Source organism: Balaenoptera acutorostrata, chromosome 5 (genome assembly GCF_949987535.1).
Source record: "Balaenoptera acutorostrata chromosome 5, mBalAcu1.1, whole genome shotgun sequence".
NCBI lineage: Eukaryota > Metazoa > Chordata > Mammalia > Artiodactyla > Balaenopteridae > Balaenoptera > Balaenoptera acutorostrata.
In genome coordinates, this window is record NC_080068.1 from 3,311,151 (window position 1) to 3,333,958 (window position 22,808).

General features: G+C 54.7%; 1 protein-coding gene across 6 annotated transcripts in view; it reads left to right on the forward strand.

Moving 5' to 3' along the window:
- Nucleotides 1-22,808, forward strand: part of FNIP2 (folliculin interacting protein 2) — a 119,907-nt gene that overhangs the window by 88,478 nt on the left and 8,621 nt on the right. For all 6 annotated transcript variants that reach the window (XM_057547180.1, XM_057547176.1, XM_057547178.1 and 3 more), the window contains 4 exons: nucleotides 233-379; nucleotides 498-667; nucleotides 6,827-7,961; nucleotides 8,627-8,783. In XM_057547180.1, the coding sequence (XP_057403163.1) occupies nucleotides 233-379; nucleotides 498-667; nucleotides 6,827-7,961; nucleotides 8,627-8,783 (1,609 nt within the window). The remainder of the gene's footprint in view (nucleotides 1-232; nucleotides 380-497; nucleotides 668-6,826; nucleotides 7,962-8,626; nucleotides 8,784-22,808) is intronic.

The window sequence follows — 22,808 nt, forward strand, 5'->3', positions numbered from 1 at the left end:
GATAACAGGGAGATGATTGAGCATGGCTGTGTGCCAATAAAACTTTATTTATAAAAAAAAGGTCAGATTTGGCCTGTGCATCGTGTCCTAGTTTAGCACCCCTGTTTTACATTCTGCTTTGGATGCCTTAGGGGCTACCTAGATCCAGATGACTGTTTTCTTCTGGATTCCTTTACACAAAGATCATCCGCCGTGACATCTGTGACAGTTCCGTGTACCTTCTCTTCTGTAGAGGGACCATCTGGAGCTTGTACTCCGTCCCGAGGATAGCCGAGCCCGTGTGGCTGGCCATGACGTCCAGCACCTTGGAGAAGACGCAGCTGTGCCAGCGCTTCCTCAAGGAGTTTACGCTCCTGATAGAGCAGATCAACAAGAACCAGTAAGCAGCGGCGCTCTGGAGCCTTGAATGCCGCTTCCGAGGCTGGTGTACGCGCCGTAGGCGACAGGCTTCTTCCTGCATTGACTCACCCCGTTGTGTTCTCTCCCGTTTCTCCAAGGTTTTTTGCTGCCTTGCTGACCGCAGTCTTAACCTACCACCTGGCCTGGGTGCCCACCGTCATGCCCGTTGACCACCCTCCCATCAGAGCCTTCTCCGAGAAACGCACCTCTCAGCTGGTCAACACGCTGGCCAAGACGCACCCGTACAACCCTCTCTGGGCGCAGCTGGGTCAGTACCGCGCGTGACCGTTCAGAGGCCATGTGGGACAGAATAGGAAAGACGGGGGCCTCTTCAGTTGCTATCCGCCATCCAGCCCGGCGATCCCCGGTTGTTGCTGGGCGGCAGGGAGCGGGGGACCGGCCCGCGGATTCTGCCTGTAAAGCAGCCCCCGCCCTCCCCTCCCCCCGCCAGAGCCTTGCTCTGCTCTTGAAAGCCGTGTCGGTCCTCAGCTGCTCCTCCCGTGGGGCTCCTTGACTTCGGCACCGTTGGCCTCGGGGCCGGAAGACTCTTTGTTGGGTCGCGGGGAAGAGGACCGTCCCGTGCCTGGTCGGATGTTCAGCAGCGTCACTGGCCTCTGTTCACCAGCTGCCGGTGAAAACCCCCCTTCCAAAGCTGTGCGGATGACACATGCCTCCAGGCGATGCGGAATGTCCCCAGCGGGACAGGAGAGCCCCTGGCCGAGGACCACTGCCCTAGAGGGTGGACCGGATAGGAGGGAAGTCAGAGAGAAAAAGCGAGTAGCACCCTCTAGGATTTGGCCGCCTTTTAAGTTTGAGCTGAGGTCGGAGCCCTTGTCTCTCTCTCCGTTGCCCCTCAGCTGCTTCCTCCGAGCTTTGTGCTCAGGCCCGGCGCAGGGACCTGACGCGCCGCGTGGCAGCTCGTGCAGCGTGCGCTCGCGAGCCCGGGGCTCGGGGATGGGAGAGGCGCGCTCCAGGGCCTGTCACTTGGCCGAGTCTGCAGTGACCCGTCAGGCCTGCACGTCCGCTCTGCCCCAGGCCCCGTCCCTCTGCGGGACCCAGGGCCCGGGTGACACGCAGCTCAGCCTTGGGCAGCCTGCTGCCCGGCGGGGGAGAAGGGCCGTGTTCAGAACGCCCCGATCACTCCCTCGCTGGGGTGAGAAGCCCGCGAGGGACACAGTGCAGTGCAGAGGGTGAGGACGTGCGCAGGCGGCTGGACCAGACCCCAGCCTCCGGGGCAAGCGCCCTGACCCTCTGTGCCTCCGTTTCTCCGTCTGTGAAACGGGTGGTGATGGCTCATGGCTGCCGTGGGAGTCCCACCGCTTGTCCGTGAAGCCCCCTGTTACCGCCACTGCTGTTGCAGATGTTGATACGGGGGAGGTACCAGGAGGAGGGGCATGGGGGGAGGGGGCCTTCAAGGAAGACACACTTGAGGAATCGGTAGAAGGGCAGCATTTTCCAGAAAATAACGGCAGACCGGGGAAAAGCGCGGCAATCTAGGGAAACAGCGTGTTGTAATAGTAGTGAAAGCTGCCACCGTGAGCCAAGCGCTGTTCTGGGCGCTTTCTGCACGTGTTAATTAATTAGACTCTCATTCTAACCCTGGTACTGCGTCCTCACCGTATCAGAGATTATAAAGCTGTCTTTCCCTGTGCCCGGGGTCATGAGATACGGGACATTACGTGGTTAAAAAAAAAGCCACAGACCCTAACATTTATCACCTCAGCCATTTCTAAGTGTGCAGTTCGGAGCGTTAGGTCTGTTCACATCATCGTGCAAGCTCTTCTTCATTTTGTAAAATTATACCCGTGCAAAACAAAGGCATCCACTCTAAAATTAGTAGCTTCATCAGTCCTGGACTCCAAGGTTGCCTTCAAGGTCAAGGTCCAGTAAGTCTGTTACCTTAGTGATGCGTCCTGTGGAGTTCGGCTCTGAAGTAGCAGCGCTGTTTCCATACACAGCTCTCCACTTCGTACAGGTTAAACTGTTGTCAACTGTGTTTTAATAGCCTTCTTTGTTTTTACTTTTTCCCATTTATGACTTAGTTATTATAATGCACAACACCAAAAGTTAAATGCATTGCTAAAAACTGTCATTCTGAGTGGACTTTCCAAAGTGTCTTTTTTGCCAGATTTTGGGTATGTAAATCTCGTCTTCTTGATTAACACTGGGGCTGACTTAACACGAGTGTGTCATGAATTCCTGATGTGGCCGTGACACCCCGCAGCCATGGGCAGATGTGATCACGGGAAGTAACAGTAACGCTCTTAGTTGAGAAAGTTTTCTCAAACAGAAGTGCTTGTGCTGACATCAGACTACAGTTCTGAGTCGTTTTTTTGAAAACAACTTGCATGGTTTCTCAGTCAGTTGCAAAAGCCTCAGAGATAAAGTTCTACTAAGCCTTCACCTAGTCCTTTTTTTTTTTTTTTTTAATTTATTTGTGGCTGTGTTGGGTCTTCGTTTCTGTGCGAGGGCTTTCTCTAGTTGTGGCGAGCAGGGGCCACTCTTCATCGCGGTGCGCGGGCCTCTCACTATCGCGGCCTCTCTTGTTGTGGAGCACAGGCTCCAGACGCACAGGCTCAGTAGTTGTGGCTCACGGGCCTAGTTGCTCCACGGCATGTGGGATCTTCCCAGACCAGGGCTCGAACCCGTGTCCCCTGCCTTGGCAGGCAGATTCTCAACCACTGCGCCACCAGGGAAGCCCCACCTAGTCCTTTTATAGAGAGGATTGTGTGATATCACTCCTGTCCTGCCCTTCACCTGTTCTCAGGAGTCTTACCCTGGAAACCCTCTCTAGAGGGGGCACCTGTGATGCGTGCTGTCCCTTTTCCCTCGGTCTTAAACCTTAACAGTGTGATTAGTCCTGTCTAACAAATGCCTCTCCTCCTCCCGCCAGATGGAGTCCAACTTCCTGAGTTCTTATTTATAGCTGCTAACCATGCCTCTCCTCTCCTTTGTTTAGGATCTTTTCACGTTTTGATGTATTCCAACCTTCTGATTATTCCTGCAATGCTTTCTGACTTAGGGTTGCTTATACAGATATGTAAATCAGACAGATCCATGCAAAACACTCAGCACTGTGCTTGCACAGGCAGTCAGTGTTGGCTTTTTGTTGTAACTGTCAATAATACTATTATCAACATATGGAAGGTGCGACTTACCCAGTGTCGCCGTCAGGTTTTATCACATGTGATAACTTTCATAGGCACTGGGCAGACCCTTGTGATGAGGAGCCTGACACGTCTGCCTTTCTGCTTCCACCTGTAAGCCAGATGCTCGTGCTGCATTCGCCGGCTTTTAATCAGCGTGTCAGGATATAAGTTATGGGGCATTTTTCTCCAGTAGGGTTTTCATGTGAAGTAATAGAAAAAAAATGAGATTCATTATTCATGAGCAAGTGATTTTCTTCTTGTTAATCAAATTGATTCTTCTTGGTGCCTGTGTGTATTGAGCGGACCATTTCATTAAGCGTTTTGAATTGATTCACTTGCACTTTCTGTTCAGAGATCCCGGAATTTCACCCCAGGGCCTTTTGTCCTGGGATTCTTCAAAAAGATCTCACCATTCTAGTTTCCAAGATAAATTATTTGGTTTGGTCGCATATTCAGGGCTCTGGCTTTAGCCTTACCTTGGGGAGATGGGATCAGCCAGCCCACTGAGCTGCCTGGAAAGGCCCGGCAAGCACCTCGAGGGACTGTGTACACAGCACTGCACCCTCCGTACACTGGCACTGCACTGCCCCCAGTATACACCAGCACTGCACCCTCCGTACACTGGCACCGCACTGCCCCCAGTATACACCAGCACTGCACCCTCCGTACACTGGCACCGCACTGCCCCCAGTATACACCAGCACTGCACCCTCCGTACACTGGCACTGCACTGCCCCCAGTATACACCAGCACTGCACCCTCCGTACACTGGCACCGCACTGCCCCCAGTACACACCAGCACTGCACCCTCCGTGCACTGGCACCGCACTGCCCCCAGTACACACCAGCACTGCACCCTCCGTACACTGGCACCGCACTGCCCCCAGTATACACCAGCACTGCACCCTCCGTGCACTGGCACCGCACTGCCCCCAGTATACACCAGCACTGCACCCTCTGTGCACTGGCACCGCACTGCCCCCAGTACACACCAGCACTGCACCCTCCGTACACTGGCACCGCACTGCCCCCAGTATACACCAGCACTGCACCCTCCGTGCACTGGCACCGCACTGCCCCCAGTATACACCAGCACTGCACCCTCCGTGCACTGGCACCGCACTGCCCCCAGTACACACCAGCACTGCACCCTCCGTGCACTGGCACCGCACTGCCCCCAGTACACACCAGCACTGCACCCTCCGTACACTGGCACCGCACTGCCCCCAGTACACACCAGCACTGCACCCTCCGTACACTGGCACCGCACTGCCCCCAGTACACACCAGCACTGCACCCTCTGTGCACTGGCACCGCACTGCCCCCAGTATACACCAGCACTGCACCCTCCGTACACTGGCACCGCACTGCCCCCAGTACACACCAGCACTGCACCCTCCGTACACTGGCACCGCACTGCCCCCAGTATACACCAGCACTGCACCCTCTGTGCACTGGCACCGCACTGCCCCCAGTACACACCAGCACTGCACCCTCCGTGCACTGGCACCGCACTGCCCCCAGTACACACCAGCACTGCACCCTCCGTGCACTGGCACCGCACTGCCCCCAGTACACACCAGCACTGCACCCTCCGTACACTGGCACCGCACTGCCCCCAGTACACACCAGCACTGCACCCTCCGTGCACTGGCACCGCACTGCCCCCAGTACACACCAGCACTGCACCCTCCGTACACTGGCACCGCACTGCCCCCAGTACACACCAGCACTGCACCCTCCGTACACTGGCACCGCACTGCCCCCAGTACACACCAGCACTGCACCCTCTGTGCACTGGCACCGCACTGCCCCCAGTATACACCAGCACTGCACCCTCCGTACACTGGCACCGCACTGCCCCCAGTACACACCAGCACTGCACCCTCCGTACACTGGCACCGCACTGCCCCCAGTATACACCAGCACTGCACCCTCTGTGCACTGGCACCGCACTGCCCCCAGTACACACCAGCACTGCACCCTCCGTACACTGGCACCGCACTGCCCCCAGTACACACCAGCACTGCACCCTCCGTGCACTGGCACCGCACTGCCCCCAGTACACACCAGCACTGCACCCTCTGTGCACTGGCACCGCACTGCCCCCAGTACACACCAGCACTGCACCCTCCGTACACTGGCACCGCACTGCCCCCAGTATACACCAGCACTGCACCCTCCGTGCACTGGCACCGCACTGCCCCCAGTACACACCAGCACTGCACCCTCCGTACACTGGCACCGCACTGCCCCCAGTACACACCAGCACTGCACCCTCCGTGCACTGGCACCGCACTGCCCCCAGTACACACCAGCACTGCACCCTCCGTGCACTGGCACCGCACTGCCCCCAGTACACACCAGCACTGCACCCTCCGTGCACTGGCACCGCACTGCCCCCAGTACACACCAGCACTGCACCCTCCGTGCACTGGCACCGCACTGCCCCCAGTACACACCAGCACTGCACCCTCCGTGCACTGGCACCGCACTGCCCCCAGTACACACCAGCACTGCACCCTCCGTGCACTGGCACCGCACTGCCCCCAGTACACACCAGCACTGCACCCTCCGTACACTGGCACCGCACTGCCCCCAGTACACACCAGCACTGCACCCTCCGTACACTGGCACCGCACTGCCCCCAGTACACACCAGCACTGCACCCTCCGTGCACTGGCACCGCACTGCCCCCAGTACACACCAGCACTGCACCCTCCGTACACTGGCACCGCACTGCCCCCAGTACACACCAGCACTGCACCCTCCGTGCACTGGCACCGCACTGCCCCCAGTACACACCAGCACTGCACCCTCCGTACACTGGCACCGCACTGCCCCCAGTACACACCAGCACTGCACCCTCCGTACACTGGCACCGCACTGCCCCCAGTACACACCAGCACTGCACCCTCCGTGCACTGGCACCGCACTGCCCCCAGTATACACCAGCACTGCACCCTCCGTACACTGGCACCGCACTGCCCCCAGTATACGCCAGCACTGCACCCTCTGTGCACTGCACCCGATACACACGGGCACTGCACCTGAGCACCCAGAACAGGGCTGATCCTGGCAGGCCTTCCAGGCAGACGTTATGTTGCAGAGGAAAACTGAAAGATGGTCCTTCTAGGAATTACCTTTGTGCCTCAGCCAGGCGTGTGAAGAAGCGATGTTGGCCTGGGAATAGGTCACCTGTATCTCTCCTGTTCGGGCTGACATAGCCTTGGCACACTCACCCAGACGACTTTTCTCTCTGTCTGCTTTGCCTCTAGGCGACCTTTACGGGGCCATCGGCTCTCCGGTGCGACTGACGCGCACGGTGGTGCTGGGGAAGCAGAAGGATCTGGTGCAGCGCATACTCTACGTGCTGACCTACTTCCTGCGGTGCTCGGAGCTGCAGGAGAACCAGCTGACGTGGGGCGGGAGCTGGGGGCCGGGCGAGCGGGCGCTGCCCGGCGGCAGCATCACCACAGCCCTGGAGAGGGGCGAGGTGGAGGAGTCCGAGTACGTGGTGGTCACGGTCAGGAGCGAGCCCGCCCTCCTGCCGCCCAGCCTGCCCGCGAAGGCGGCCGAGGGGCCGCACGCTGACACCGGAGACCTCCGTCCCCAACTCGCCGGACAAGGAGGCCGGGGCCCGGAGCAGAGCGCCGCGGCCCACAGCATCCGGAGACCTCGGGGCGCGTCGTGCGGGGACGACGAGAGTACGAAGGAGGCGCCCCGCGGCGGCCCCGCCAGACTCCCCAGCGGCGCAGGTGCGTGCGTGGGGCCGGCCGGCGGGGAGGAGCCGGGAGGGGAGATGCCCAAGAAGCGGCCCGAGCGCTCGGCGGCCAGGCCCTGCCCTGAGGGGCGTCCCTGGGACAGGCCACCCTGGGAGAAGGTCACCTTCCACATCGGGAGCTCAGTGTCTCCGGACTCGGACTTTGAAAGTCGCACCAAAGCGATGGAGGAGCGGCTGCGGGCCTGCAGGTGTGCGGAGCCAGCGCGCCGACCCCCGGCCGGGCCCGAGGCGGCCCGGGAGGCCCGGGACCGGCGGGCTCCGAGGTGCTCCCAGGCCCCCGAGGCATCTGCGGGGGCCCGCGGCGTCAGGACCGGGGCCGCCCAGGAGGCTGCGGAGTCGCCCGGCGCACCTGCCGCCCGGCGCGCACCTGCCGACCCCGCGCGCGCGCCGGGGAAGCCGTGGGGTCGGGGCGGGGAGCACGCGGACGGGCCTGCGCGGAGCGGGTGCGCGGCCGCCGGCTTCAGGGGGGAAGGAGGCCTCCCCCGGAACGAGAGCTCGGACAGCGCCCTCGGCGACAGTGACGACGACGCGTGTGCGCCGGCCTCGCCGGACCTGGGCCCCGGCAGTGACGGTGACAGTGAGCCTGACCAGCCCGAAGGGTCGCCAGAGGTGGAGCTGCCGCTGCCCAGGTAAGGCCGGCGTGGCGGGGGGCGGGGAGGGGACAGGCCGGGGAGGTGCTGTCGGTCCAGCCGGCACCCACCGGCACCGCTGCTGTGGGCTGCCGCGGGGCACGGTTCTTCTCTCCGAGCGTTAGTGCCCCCAGGCCGGCCTGCCCTTCCTCAGCGCAGCTCTGAGCCAGGAGCTGGCGGTGCCTTTGCAGCCCCGGGGACACTGGGGGACGCTGAGGGGCGCGGTGGCGGTGGGAGCGGGGGTGTCGTCTTCCGTCGTCCCCGCGGCAGATCTGTGGCCGCGGACACGCAGCCTGCGAGGTGGTGGGTGACATCCTCGGGTCTCTCCCGCCTGCCGGTCAGAGCAGCTTGACGCGCTCAGGAAGAGCCCCTCTTCCTGAGGCTCCGTCCGTTGACGCTTGGTCCGTGAAGCGGTACCTAGAGATTCCTTCTGTCCTTCCGCCGTCCTGGCTGCGCTCTGAGCAGGTGTGCCGAGTTCCTCAAGCCAGACTCGGCCAAGACCCCCTCACCACGCACACGGACTTCCCCTCCACCTCCTGGAGGATTTGTGATTCGAACCGCCCCGAATCCGTTCTTCTCACCTGGGTCCCCGGGGCTTTGTTCCAGCGGCAGTGCCAGAAGGCAGCGCGTTTTCACGTGGGTTCTGACGGCCGGTGTCACCTTAGGTCTCAGAGCATCAGCAGCCCGAACGTGAGAAACTTTGGCCGCTCCCTCCTGGCGGGTTACTGCCCCACGTACATGCCGGACCTGGTGCTTCACGGGACCAGCAGCGATGAGAAGCTGAAGCAGTGCCTGGCGGCCGACCTGGCCCACACAGTGCAGGCGAGTGATGCCAGCCGGCGCCTCGGGCTGCTGCCCGGGCCGGGGGGCGGCCAGGGGTGTGCTTGGCCACGGGTGCGATCGAGGGATTGTCGCTGGAGCTGCCGGCAGGGTTGCAGGGACCCGCGGGGCTGGTGAGCCAGCCGGGAGTTAGCGGCAGCTGGAGGCTGTGAGCACACCGGGCGGGCAGCAGTGGGGGAGGAAGGGGGGCTGCCTGGCTGCAGGAGCACGGCAGGGCCGGGGACCCCACCTCTCTCTCCTGCAGCCTCTGAGCCCTCGTGGTGCCCCCCGCTGGCTGAGCCCAGCCGGAAGCCACAGAGCAAGGTCGCAGCTGACGCAGACGCGGTCCCAGGGCCCACGGAGGTCACCTCCCAAGCCCCCCGAGCAAAGGGTGGATCTGGGGGCGGGTGGGTGGGGCAGACAGAACAGTCAGCACAGATGGTGACAGTGGTGTGCCTTCACGGGGAGGACCAAAAAGATGTCACATATGATTTGCCTTTTAGCCGCTCCTTGCAAGATCCTAGAAGTAATTTATTTTAACTGATTTGTCATTAAGTTCACTTTGATGGCTGCATGAGAATGACTGTACAGAGATTAACAAGTCTTTCTGGAAGACTGTCTTGTGTCTGCTGCTAAGCGCTTCTCCACTCTCTGCAGCGTGACAGGAGCTGAGCAGCGATGGGAATGATGTCGATCTGACAGGCCTGCTTTCAGTTGAGCTGCTCTTGGACAGATGTGCAAAAATAGCTGTTTTGCGTTGGAAACATACTGTATCTTGGGCAATAGGGAAAGTCCTCATCGCATTAGGAAAATTGGAACTTGGCTAGTTACCTGTCTCCTCGCCCAACAAATCCTTTTGGAGGCTGGACAGAAGGCAGTGGGTACTGCCTTTGACCTTGAGCTTCTCGTCTGCGAAGACCAAACGTCCAGCAGGCACAGGCCAAGCAGGCTGGAGGTGTTGGTGTGAAATGGGAGGAAAAGCCCGGTGTGAAGCAGATGCACTCACCCCCCTGAACAGGGAGGGAGGGAGATGGGGAGAGGGCGGCCTGAGGCTGGGGGCCCGCCTGGTGTGGGCGTTGGTACCACGATCCTGACCCGCCCTGCTTTGTGCTTGGCCGCCACCCTCCCCAGGCTGGCGCTGGAAGGAAGCAGTGCCGTTAATAGTCTGTCTTCATAGTTGTCACGAGCACTGTGTCCTTGCCTGTCACCTCAGAGGCCCGCACGTCGGTGACCTCGGAGAAAGGAGATGCCCTCCTTGGACGACGCTCTTTCGGGGTCGGCCGAACCACGCGTGGAGGCTCAGTGGTTCTAGGGCCATGCATACGTTTAGTGCCCGCCCCACTGTGGACACGCATCTATCGACTGGTAGCCCGTCTTGCCCTTATTATCTGCAAAACCATACACCACACTTTTTATGTCTTCCATAGGCTGACAAGTTCAGAGGTTTGTGTATTAGGTTTTCATCGTGACCATCTAGCTCTCTAATTCTCATATTTAGGAAAACAAAACCATGTTTCCTCTGTTTGTACTCTTAAAGACGTGTCATCTCTCATTTTCTCTTCCTTGCAGAAGTAGTGTTTTCACACTGCAGCTGTTCTCACCTCTGTAGACTATGCAGTCAGCCTGAGAGATGGAAAGTTGCTGACCATAAAAACCTGTATGGTGTCAGATTGTGGGGACACGCCCTGTGCAGCCGGCCTGGGTGTTAAGAGGAAACTGTGAAGGGGCATAAACGATGTTCAGAGGTGTACTGCATTCAGGATGTGTCTGATTAGCATTAGTGGAGTTCTCGTGTCACTTTGGCACGTTCTTCTTAATGGATTTGGCTTTTGAAGTAAGCGTTCCATTTAAACTCCTTCTCAGACTGGGGCCCTGCTCTGTGGCAGAGTTTAAATAAAAATTGCCATTGATGAATATTTGTGGAAAAGTAAATTAGGAGGTTTGGGGGGGTCGTTATATTGAATTTACTGCTCCCTAAAGCCTAGTAATTATTTAAATTCTAGAGTGTGTTATCAGAGGAAGACGCAAAGGCCCAAGAACAAGTACATGAGCAGAGTTAGGGCTGAAATAACAGCTTGCTGAGGAAGAGGGGCTCGGGATACATTGCTTTACCGTAATTTGCTTCTGAAAACCTGTTTTTCGGACGTTAATAATTTCTAGTGTTCATGCCAGACTTCATCCAGCTTTGAGATTCATAATTGTTTGTAGAGAAGGATTTTTAGTAACTGTTTAAAAGCAATTGATTTACATTATTGATCTGTTCTCTAGGCCTGTGCACAATTGGATTGTAAAATCTGTCTTACGTAAATGCGTACTTTTGTAACCTTGGTGGACCAGCTTGCGGAGTGTCTTCTCTCACTGAGGCATTGCATCTGGAGCTTCCAAGACTAAGAATTTCTTTTTGTGCATTTCCTTACCCTAGTCTCTTATGAAAGAAAGATGTATCAACTTTATTTCACTCATTTTGATTTTTATTACTGGCTTCCACGTGGTAAGATTCTGATGGTCTTTAAATATTTAAACACGTGTTCTTGTTTAATCCACATACCACCTCTGTTCTGTCATTGGAACTGTCTCTTTGCCTTCTAACATGTAGATTATACAGCTGCCTTCAATTAGGCTGAAGTCATATTTAGTTTCATTCTTTTCCTGCCGCATCTAAATGCGAATTCTTTCTTCTGTTTTCCTTTTGGCTTTAAATGGTGAGGTGGGAGAGAGAGGGTGAGAGAGCCAGCTTCACTCTGCACCTGTGACTGTCAAGGAGCTTTTTCTCTCTTCTTCTTTTCTCATGTGTCTTGTCCGCCTGTGGGTACTGCTGATGGGGGCCGGGGCAGGCATTAAGTTACGGGGCAGTGGAGGTGGTAGAGGAGACCGACTTGACACTGATGCCTTGGTGCTGCCACTTGTTCGCTGGTCGTCAGGTAAATCCCTTGGCTTCGCTAAGCCTCAGAAAAATGTGTTTAGAGGAACAGATAAAACGTAACCCAGCAGTTAAGAGTTTGGCTTCTAAAGGCAGACACACCTGAGATTGACCCGTGGCTCACCCCTCGTGGCTTCGTGGCCTGGCGCAGGATTCCTTAATCGTCTCAGCATCAGTTTCGTTTTCTAGAAAATGACGGCAGTTAGAGGTCTGCTTGAAGACCGTGCGATAATGCACATCCAGTGCCGAACACAGCGTGCGGCACGTTACCGAACGCCCGACAGACGGTAGCTGTTACAGTGACACCCGTGCACGCGCTTTGTAAATGAGTTTCGCAAGACGCTCCCGCTGCGGGTGGTGGGACAGCAGCGGGACCCATTCACTCAGCGCTCCCGGCGGCCGCTTTCCCTCCGCTGGTGGCCTCACGAGGCGTGGCCTGGCCGCTCCAGCTCTGTAGGGTCGGGTCATCGAGACCAAAATTAACGTCATGTGTTAGTGTTTCTTTTAACAAAAACTGTGTTCCAGGCCTTCGGGCGTCTTCCGAATACTCTGTGAAACGAGGTACCGCTTGGATATGGCAGCCTCTCTCGTTTCATTTTAAGAGTAGCAGCAGACTGGCTGCAGACATACGCGGAAATCTGCAGCGCAGCGGAGCAGCTTCGCCGGCGGCTTGGTGGGACGCGCGCCGCGAGCGCCCGATTGCCCGTGCAGCACCGTCAGCCAGGGAGCCGACGCAAGGACAGCGAGTCACCGCGACCGACGGGCATCGCTTTAGCGACGCGGGCAGCACGGGCGTGGCGCGGAGTCAGCAGCGGCCTGAGGTCCGTAGTGCTGAGGAGCAGACAGGCGCCCGTGCCGGGCAGACCTGCTGCTGGCGAGACGGAACCCGTCCCGGTGCGGGGGGCGTGCGCAGCGGGGCGCGGGCCTTCGGCTCCGTCTGGCTCTTGGGGGCTGTGCGTGTGGATGCACCTGTACCAGCGTGCACCCTGGGTTACGGCGTTAAAACGCGTTTCTTTTTTTTTTTTTTTAAAGAAATTCACGTTCTTTTATTTATTTATTTATTTATCCATTTATGGCTGTGTTGGGTCTTCATTTCTGTGCGAGGGCTTTCTGCAGTTGAGGCAAGCGGGGGCCACTCTTCATCGCGGTGCGCGGGCCTCTCACTGCCACGGCCTTTCTTGTTGCAGAGCACAGGCTCCAGACGCGCAGGCTCAGTAGTTGTGGCTCACGGGCCCAGTTGCTCCGCGGCATGTGGGATCTTCCCAGAGCAGGGCTCGAACCCGTGTCCCCTGCATTCGCAGGCAGATTCTCAACCACTGCGCCACCAGGGAAGCCCTAAAAGGCGTTTCTTACTGCAGATGGGGGTTTTAAAAATATCTGAAAAAACTACCCATCTCCGGGTATCGCCGACCCCAGTCTGAGATCTTGGTGACCCCTCCCCTCCTACGCTGCCCTCCGCCTTGCAGCCTTGCACACATGGCCACGGAGGGCTCCTTCTCAAACGTGGAGTCTGTCGGTTCCTCTTCTGCTCTCCCAGGGGCCTGTCTCTTTGCAGAGTGAAATCCAGGCTCCTTGGCTGGAACTGCCCCCCGTATGTGTTTCAGATACACACGCACACACGCAGCCCTGCTCTCCCGTGCGGCTCGGTCACACCGTGCGCCAGCCGCTAACGGCCCGCCCTCCCTCTCACCTCCTTGCCACGTGCGTCGCTCCCTCTGCCGCAGGCGCTGTGGAAGCAGCCCCAGTGCCTTTTGCAGGCCCCGTCCCAACGTTGCCGCTTCTCTGAAGCCGCCCCAGGCCCTTGGCACGCGGTGCTTGGTTGTGCCTCCAGTGTCTTTCTTCCACCAGGCCTGCGGGCGTCTCTCCGTGCAGCGCCTGGCCCGGTGCCCAGACACGCTGCGCGGTCCCCCTGCGCTGGGCAGAGGAGCGCGTGTTCCTGCAGGTGCAGCTGTGCCCCGAGTGTGACCCTCCTTCTAAAGGAGAGAGGTGTGGCGGAGAGTCTGCCTTGAAGGCATAAAGGGGAAGAGGTCTGTGTCGGGACATGCCGCCTGGGGCCCTTTGTGTTCTTTTTCTTCACCTAAAGGAGAATAAAATGCTTATTATACGTCTCAAAGGCATCATTGCTCTTGCATCTTGTAAATATCAGGCGCATGGCTAATCTTGATGTTTTCCCCAGTGTTTTTCATTACATGCGAAATATTTGGACGTCTGTGCCATTCTCTGCAGAAAAATCTGTGTACCTGCCTTCTTACGTTGTATTTTGGCGTCATGCACATCCTCCCATCACTTTGTTCTGATGACCCTTTTTGACCTTGAGCGCCTCTCCTCGACTTTAAACTCTTTCCTTCCTCAGCACGTGGCCCTCCCGACATTTAAGGCGTCCCCGAGGCTGCGCCCTGTGTCCACAAGTCTGCAGGCACAGACACACAGAAGGTCAGGTGTTTCCTCTGGACCCCGCCCCCCCAGCCGACCCTCCCCGCTCCCGCTGCCCCAGGTCCCGACGCCCTCACGATGCCTGTAGACTTCCCCAAGCCCTCACCTCCCAGGACCCCTCAACAGCGCCCGTGGTCCAGAATGATTGATTCGCTCTCCTCCACCTTATCACAACTCCGAAGTCTTTAGCGACTGACGTGGAGCCTGTTTCCGAGAGACGCATAGAGCACATAAAACAAAACGACTCCAACACGGTGGGCTCGTGGTCAGGGTGAGGGAGAGTGGGCAGTACAGGCAGGGACGTTAGCCCTCCTCAGTCTAGAGTAACTGTTGGGTGGTACGTTTAAAAAGCTTATGGTGAGAAAAGAAGGAATTGGAATCTTTAAAAAGACCGTCTGTTATGATACACGACTATTTAGATTTGTAAAAGAAGCGAAGAGAGATGCTAAAATGGAAAAATGCAGTCATAGAAATTAAAACTCGGGGGTAGGTGAAAGAGCAGAGCAGATTACATACAGCCAGAGAGGATGAGAGTTTGTGAAAGTGACCAGATGCAGAACTACCGCTTTGACTGCAGCTCAGAGACAGAGGTACCTGAAAAAACACAGAAGAGCAAGTAAGAGACCTGGAGGCTTGAGTGAGGAGGTTCTATCGCGCCTACAGAAGGCGGGAAAGAGAAACAGCATATGAAGGAAGAATGGCTGCGATCTTTCAGATGAAGTGAGCCCACTGACTCCCGAGTAGGGCAGATATAAACAAACCCGCGCTGAGCGGCAGGACATCAAAGACAAAGGACGCTTGTCAACAGCCAGAGAGGAGTCATGGCCCCTGTCCTTCAGGAGGCTGAACTCCAACAGGTGATTAAAGACATAAGCAGTGAAAGCAGAGCCCACAGCAGGGGGGAGGGGGGCAGGGAGGCACGGGACAGCCTGGGGGCTTCCTGGAGGAGGTGACGTCTGTAGTGGGGATGAGCGGAGAGAGGGCGAGGGGGCCAGGCTCCCCCAGGGACTGCAGACCAACCACAGGCAGAGCCGGCTCTGCCGCCACGGGAGCTTCTGTCTGTCTGTCTCTGTGACTGCTGTCGGGAGAGCCCGGGTGCTGAGCATTTAGTGTTTAGTATCCTGGATGACTTTGTAGGCTGGGGAAGTGTTGGGGGACGCTGAGTGGTAATCAGGTTCCTGTTCTCTGCGCAGATGTGAGACTGAAGGTTTTCAATAAAAACTGGCCAGCCATCCACATGTGTCCACGTCCTGAAGGCGCCCTCGGCCGCCCAGAAGTGGGTGGACTGGCTCAGGTTGCTTAAATCCTCGGTTCCGAGGACGTGGAGGGGGCTTGGCCCCTACGGAGGTAGAAGAATAAAAACGGGGTCCAAGGACGTTTAACCCAGAGCAGGTGCTGAGACTGTGGCCCTCAGGGCACTGATCGTCCATTTTCTCTCTGTGACCAATTCAGGGCTTTACTTGAAGCCATGTAAGGGCTGCTGTTGTTAAGTCGTGGGACTATAACGTAACGGGCGGGGGGGGGGGATTTCTTTGAAAGGTGTTTTGTCATGTCACATTCTCTGACTCAAGTTCAGTTTAATAAAGTTATAGAACTTGACAGAAATATCTTCTAGGAAGTGATGAGCAAATTGACACTCAGATAATACCCAAGAATCTTATGTTTTATAATTCAGAATGTTTCAGAGAAAAATAAACAGAGAGGTTCTTCCCATTACCTGAGTCATAAATCACCTGCTCCCTTTGTGTGTGAAAGAGGCCACCCAGTGGCTCGTCCTGGTCGCTGAATCTGCACTGTTGTAATCAGTGAGCAGATTCTAGAGCTGGTTGTGGTACCAGCGTCCGTCTGCACACCTGTTGCCTGCGATCCGCATGTGGGCTGGCATCTTTGAGGATTCACGAAGGATCGGTTTATTTTTTTAAATTAATTTATTTTTATTTTTGGCTGTGTTGGGTCTTCGTTGCTGTGCGTGGGCTTTCTCTAGTTGCGGCGAGCGGGGGCTACTCCTCATTGCAGTGCACGGGCTTCTCATTGGGGTGGCTTCTCTTGTTGCAGAGCATGGGCTCTAGGCGCGCATGCGGGCTCAGTAGTTGTGGCTCGTGGGCTCTAGAGCACAGGCTCAGTAGTTGTGGCACACTGGTTTCGTTGCTCTTTGGCACGTGGGATCTTCCCGAACCAGGGATCGAACCCGTGTCCCCTGCATTGGCAGGTGGATTCTTAACCACTGCACCACCAGGGAAGTCCCGAAGGGACTTTTAGAGTATGTATTGGGCAATACCAGCAGCTAAATATGGGAAGTTTCTTAGCAAAGTCATAATAGAGGTGATAGTGTTTTCTCCTCTTGTCATTATGTTGCAAGTGTCATTCCCACTTGTTGCAATCTTGTCTTCCGAGGGATTTCCACTCTGACAAGGTCCTAGGGTTTCAAAGTAGAGGGCTTGGCAGGCTCATTGAGCTACGAGTCAGAAGCACTTGAATGAGTTCCTAGATCCTCTTTCTGACGTGCCGAGATACTTCATGAGCTCTTGCACTTCTTGTCCTCGCGTTCCTCTCTGTAGAGCAGGACTGCATCCTGTGTACCCACGGCAAGAATGGCTTGATGAACTCATCAGTAGTTGAAGGAAGCATACATGGGAGCTGGTACTTTCCTACTCTTGAGTTAGAAATAGGTAACCACCACCCAGTCAAAAAATGGGCAGAAGACCTAAATAGACATCTCTTCAAAGAAGACATACGGATGGCCAAGAAGCACATGAAAAGATGCTCAACATCGCTAATTATTAGAGAAAGGCAAATCAAAATTACAATGAGGTATCACCTCACACCAGTCAGAATGGCCATCATCAAAAAGTCTACAAATAATAAATGCTGGAGAGGGTGTGGAGAAAAGGGAATCCTCCTACACTGGTGGTGGGAATGTAAATTGATGCAGCCACTATGGAGAACAGTATGAAGGTTCCTTAAAAAACTAAAAATAGAACTACCATATGACCCAGCAATCCCACTCCTGGGAATATATCCAGAGAAAAACATAATTTGAAAAGATACATGCACCCCAATGTTCACTGCAGCACCATTTACAATAGGCAAGACATAGAGCAACCTAAATGTCCATCGACAGAGGAATGGACAAAGAAGACGTGGTACATGTATACAGTGGAATATTACTCAGCCATAAAAAGGAATGAATTAGTGCCATTTGCAGCAACGTGGATGGCCCTAGAGATTATCATACTAAGTGAAGTAAGTCAGACAGAGAAGGACAAATACCGTATGATATCATATATGTGGAATCTAAAAAAATGATACAGATGAACTTATTTACAAAATAGAAATAGACTCACAGACATAAAAAACAAACTTATGGTTACCAAAGGGGAGGGGAGAGGGATAAATTAGGAGTTTGGGATTAAAATATACACTGCCGCAGACCGGCTGCAGAAAGCTAGAAGTTCCTGGCGGTGAGGGGTAAGGAACTGAAAAGCACCAGTATGGGGTCAGAAGGGCCAAGACAACTGATGGTTGCAAGGCAAGTTTATTCAAAGAGCATGAATGTATATATAGGTTTAGTACGGAACGAATATCAGACAATAAATCAGTAAACCTTGTATTTCCGCATAATTCTGTCGCCACTATCTATGCACCACTATCTATGCACCACTATCTATGCACCACTATCTATGCACCACTATCTATGCGTCAGCATGCCTTATGGGCCATTCTTTGGAGATACAGACTTCCCCCTCAGGGCAGCACGTCCTTCTTCTGGGGAACAACCAGGGGCTCTTAGATGCAGAGCAGGCACCTGGAGCGAAACTGGCCGCAAGCCATTTTCCTTTTTTACGCTCAATACCGCAGCGTCAGGAGTGCATACCAAGAGAGAGACAAGCAGTTCTCCGGAAAGCAGAAAGCTGAATAAGCTTACAGCTTGGGGGCCACCACAATACACACTACTGTATATAAAATAGATAGGCAACAGGGACCTACTGTATAGCACAGGGAACTATATTCAAGATCTTGTAATAACCTATAATGGGAGAGAAGGAAAAAAAATATATATATATATATATATGTATAAATGGGTCAATTTACTGTATACCTGACACTAGTGCAACATTGTAAATCAACTATATTTCAATAAAAATTTTTAAAAAGGAAAAAGGTAACCATGTGAAATGTTAGTCATTTAAGTGCAATACATGGAAAAGAAGTATGTTAATAGTTGTGTGGATGACTTAATAGGAACTGGATTGAATCTAAAAATAAAGAAATAGAGAATTGTTCAACAGAGCCGGCACGCGTTAGACATTTAGCACATGCCTTGCCTTTTGTTATGCTCATTTCCGAGACTACGGAAGAAAAACGTGATTTCTCTCCTTGAGTTACTTATGAAATCACTGAGTAGACAAGCAGATGTGAAATCCAGAGCAAGTTGAGGCAGTGTGATTCAATGCCAGACAGTGGACGCGGGGAGTCCTGTTGAGGGGTGCAGGGGCGTGGGAACCCAGGCTGGGCCCCTGAAGAACTGGAACACATTCTGGGCCCAGCCCGAGTGACAGGTGGGCCACCTCCCTGCCCAGAGCAGGGAGTTCTCCTGAGGGCGCCCCGGAGGGGAGCGTGTGCACGTGACGGTGGGCCCCGACGGGAGCTTCCAGGGTGGAAGGAGACAGGTTTGAGCCTAAGCGTTGGGGTGTCCGTGCTGGAGTAGGGTTCCGGGTTGGGGAGGGAAGTGGTGCTGCGAGGGTTTGGGGGACGTGGTTACATGAGGTGTGGTGTAGGGAAGCAGCCGAAGGCCCCCGACAAGCGGCGGGCACTGCACTGCGTGTCCCACGCTCATTCTTCTCACAGACACTCTCAACCAAGTACGATCACACTTGGCAGACGTAGACCCTGAGGCCCAGGTGAGTGGCCACTGAGGCCCCAGGGCTAGTAAGTGATGGAGGTGGCAGTTAAGCCCAGTCGCGCCCAGCTTCGGAGCCTTGGCTCCTTGGTGAAATATCAGATCCAAGCCCTAAGGACGGAGCTGGAGGGATTGGGCTTCTAGTAGGTGTTTGAATCATTCAGTCTTAACGTTTTACAGCGTTTGTTAAAGTACTTAATTTCTCAGAAGCACTGCACCATGTATGTTGTTGCTGATAAGTGTCTGTATTTGTGTGTACCCTGGTGTGTACGTGAAGTTGATAAACTCGTGAACTTAAGAGACCCGCCTGACAGATTTCACTATTAATTACTTCTACAGTTAAGATATGGCTCCTAAGGAAAAGTAATGAGAAGAAGCATCATATAATTCAGTGTTTCCTTTGTTTATTGTGGTTCTCTGTATGCCTTAAAGAGCCTTTGGACTTCCCTGGTGGTGCAGTGGTTAAGAATCTGCCTGCCAATGCAGGGGACACGGGTTCGAGCCCTGGTCCGGGAAGATCCCACATGCCGCGGAGCAGCTAAGCCCGTGCGCCACAACTACTGAGCGTGCACTCTAAAGCCTGCGTGCCACAACTACTGAAGCCCGCGCGCCTAGAGCCCCGTGCTGCACAACAAGAGAAGCCACCGCAATGAGAAGCCCGCGCACCGCAATGAAGAGCAGCCCCCGCTCGCCGCAACTAGAGAGAGCCTGCGTGCAGCAACAAAGACCCAATGCAGCCAAAAGTAAAAATAAAATAAAATAAATACATTTATTTAAAAAAAAAAAAAAAGGAGAGCCTTTTCTAAGAGGAATTTTCCATTGAATACCAGGCAGGGCGGAGGGCGTGTGTGGGTGAGTGTTCCTGTGGTAATCCAGGCGTGGTCTTCTGGATCATGGAGTTCTTTGAATTCTAAAAGCTTAGACATTGACTAATAAGCCACACCATGATACGGTTAAGCTGCCCTGTCTTTAGTGGGGTTGGGTTTCTTTGGGGAAGATGTGTATCAGAAACCTCCAGAATCACCAGAACTTAAGCTTCTCTGACCTTAGAGAAGTTTAAACCAGACCAGAGCTGGGCAGCCGGTCACCCTGGTGCCCCTTAGGTTACAACTTGATCCAAGTTACAGACGCTTTTTCTCTCTCTCCAGGATTCATTTCTGTTTCTTGACTGTTTACATTTCCCTCTATTTCCATCTTCCTTTTTTTTTTTAATTAATTAATTAATTTATCCATTTATGGCTGTGTTGGGTCTTCGTTTCTGTGCGAGGGCTTTCTCTAGTTGCGGCAAGTGGGGGCCACTCTTCATCGTGATGCGCGGGCCTCTCACTGTCGCGGCCTCTCTCGTTGCGGAGCACAGGCTCCAGACGCGCAGGCTCAGTAGTTGTGGCTCACGGGCCCAGTTGCTCGGCGGCATGTGGGATCTTCCCAGACCAGGGCTCGAACCCGTGTCCCCTGCATTGGCAGGCAGATTCTCAACCACTGCGCCACCAGGGAAGCCCTCCATCTTCCTTTTAAAAGTGTTTATTCTTCAGGAAATAAGTGAGTAACTGCTAGATGGTGTACTTAGAGGCAGTTGGGTGTGTTCAGGGAATTACTTGTTAGATATCTAGGAGTCCGAGGATGTGTAATTCTTGTTTCTTCATTTCATTGAAGTAGAGTTGATTTACGGCGTTGTGTTCATTTCTTCTGTGCAGCACAGTGACCCAGCTGCACACGTATGTTCTTTTTCGTGCTCTTGTCCACTGTGGTTTGTCACAGGATGCTGAGTGTCGTGCCCTGTGTGATTCCTTTTTAAGGTGCCCCCTCCCCTGACAGCTCTCCGTGGTTCTCTGTGTCCCTGGATCCTGCACACGTGGTGGCACTATGCTGTGTTGGGGCTGCACGTGCTTCCCTGCCCTGTCACTGCTGTGCTTGACCTGGGCCCCTTTCTCGAGGGCCCGGTCCTGGGCTAGGAGCTGAGAGTCCAGGGAGAGGAGAGTCAGCCCCTCCTTCAGGGGACGGGCTCTCCACCTCCTGTCCGTTTGTCCCAACCCTCGGACCTAGCCTTCTTCAGTCTGTGCTCAGGTTTCCGCCAGTGATTTAAAAATGGCTCACGCACACTTTCTTTCACAGTTCTCTGACCCATTTCGTTCTTCCTCGTAAGATACCTGAGCCAACTCCTCCGTCTCTCCTCTGCTGTTACTGCCCCTGGGTCTGCAGCCTCCTGGGGTCACTGGGACCTGGGCAGCCTTCCATCCATCGCTTCCCCAGTGAGCCTCGCCGCCCTCGTGCCTGTGGCTCACTTGCGAAGGCGGAGCTCTGTGTGTGGTTATGGGGCCCCGTAACCTGCTGTCTGTGTGCTTTCCTCGGGCCCACACGCTGCTCCCTTCCCTGTCACGATGCTGGGGAAATCATTTCAGAAATTGAGCTGAGTTGGAAACTAGGGCCCACATTATCTACTGCAAACAATTAATCCAACAAAAGCTAGATTTTTACCCCAACCCTTCTCAGCCTCCTGGGCCCCTGCTCACAGGGAAATCTCAGGGGAGGAGCATCTGATTGGCCTGGCTTGGGTCCTGTTACCACATCTTGCTAGAGGGAGGTGACTGAAATCCAGGTGAAAGGGGATTGGCATGCATTCCACTCACTGTACGTACGTTGGCCTGTGGTCTTTGATGATTATATATATACTTTCGGAATGTTAAGTCCCTTGAAGAAAAGGTCTCAGTATAGATCTGTTTTGTGCTATACCCAGCACACTGTGAATTTCTGATAAACGCAAAGCATTGAAGGAACTTGAGCTCAAAATACAAATCTTTTAAATTTCCAAATTTCCATTTCCTTTGCTCACAAGGACCAGGTACACTGATGGCAAGTCATCGTCCTCTTGCTGCGAGTTTATGACACACGGATTGAGCAAGAACTTGCAGGAACTTGTAAAGGGAAGTCATTGCAGCCCTGTCTTTACTTTCTGTTTTGGAGAGTGTGTGAGGAGGGTAGGACTGAGGGGTCACAAAAACCTGCGGGTGGGAGTGGGAATTTAGGGTCATTGTGTGTGTGAGCATTTCGACTGTTTGGTGAGCAAGTCTTAAAAAATGAGAGCCATCCTTGGGAAACTGGGCCTCATTAATTCAAGAATCTGCTTTGCCATATTCTTTATTTCTCACGTTTAACCTGTGCTTAAATAAATGTCGGGCCGCTAGACTTTGCCTGATTTGCTATTCTTTTCAATGGGGAAAATATTCTAAAACGTGAAAGTTTCCGTCCTGGATATAGTTGAGGAAAAAAACGTTGGTCTCACCAAAGTTCTCATTCAGCCCACCCGTCACTTCCCCGTCTGTGGGAAAGAGCGCAAAGATTGAGTGGGAAAGCCGCAAACGAGGGGGCCAGACAACCTGCTGAAAGTACAGCGTGACAGCAGACATTTGGGTTTCCATCATGGCCTTCCCACTACTAGTGTTAAGTCGTAAAAATCTCAGGTCTCGGTCACCCGAGACAAGGTCGTGTACCTGTGTGGGTTCTTTGCTGCAAGCGGCAGAAACCAACTCTTGTTAGTTTAACCGGAAGGGACTTCATTGGAGGGATATTAGGGATCCTTAGAAATGGTAAGGAGACCGAAGAACTAGGCTCGGGGTCGGCAGGAAACAAGGCCCCTGTGGAAGTGCAGGAACCAAGCATCGCTGTGGGTATTCGTGGTGGCTTTTGTCGAGCAGGAGCGCGGTGACCCCAGCGGCTCCCGGCCTCCTGGCTGCGTGCTCCGGGCAGGTGGCCGGGAGGGAGAGTCTGATTGGCCCAG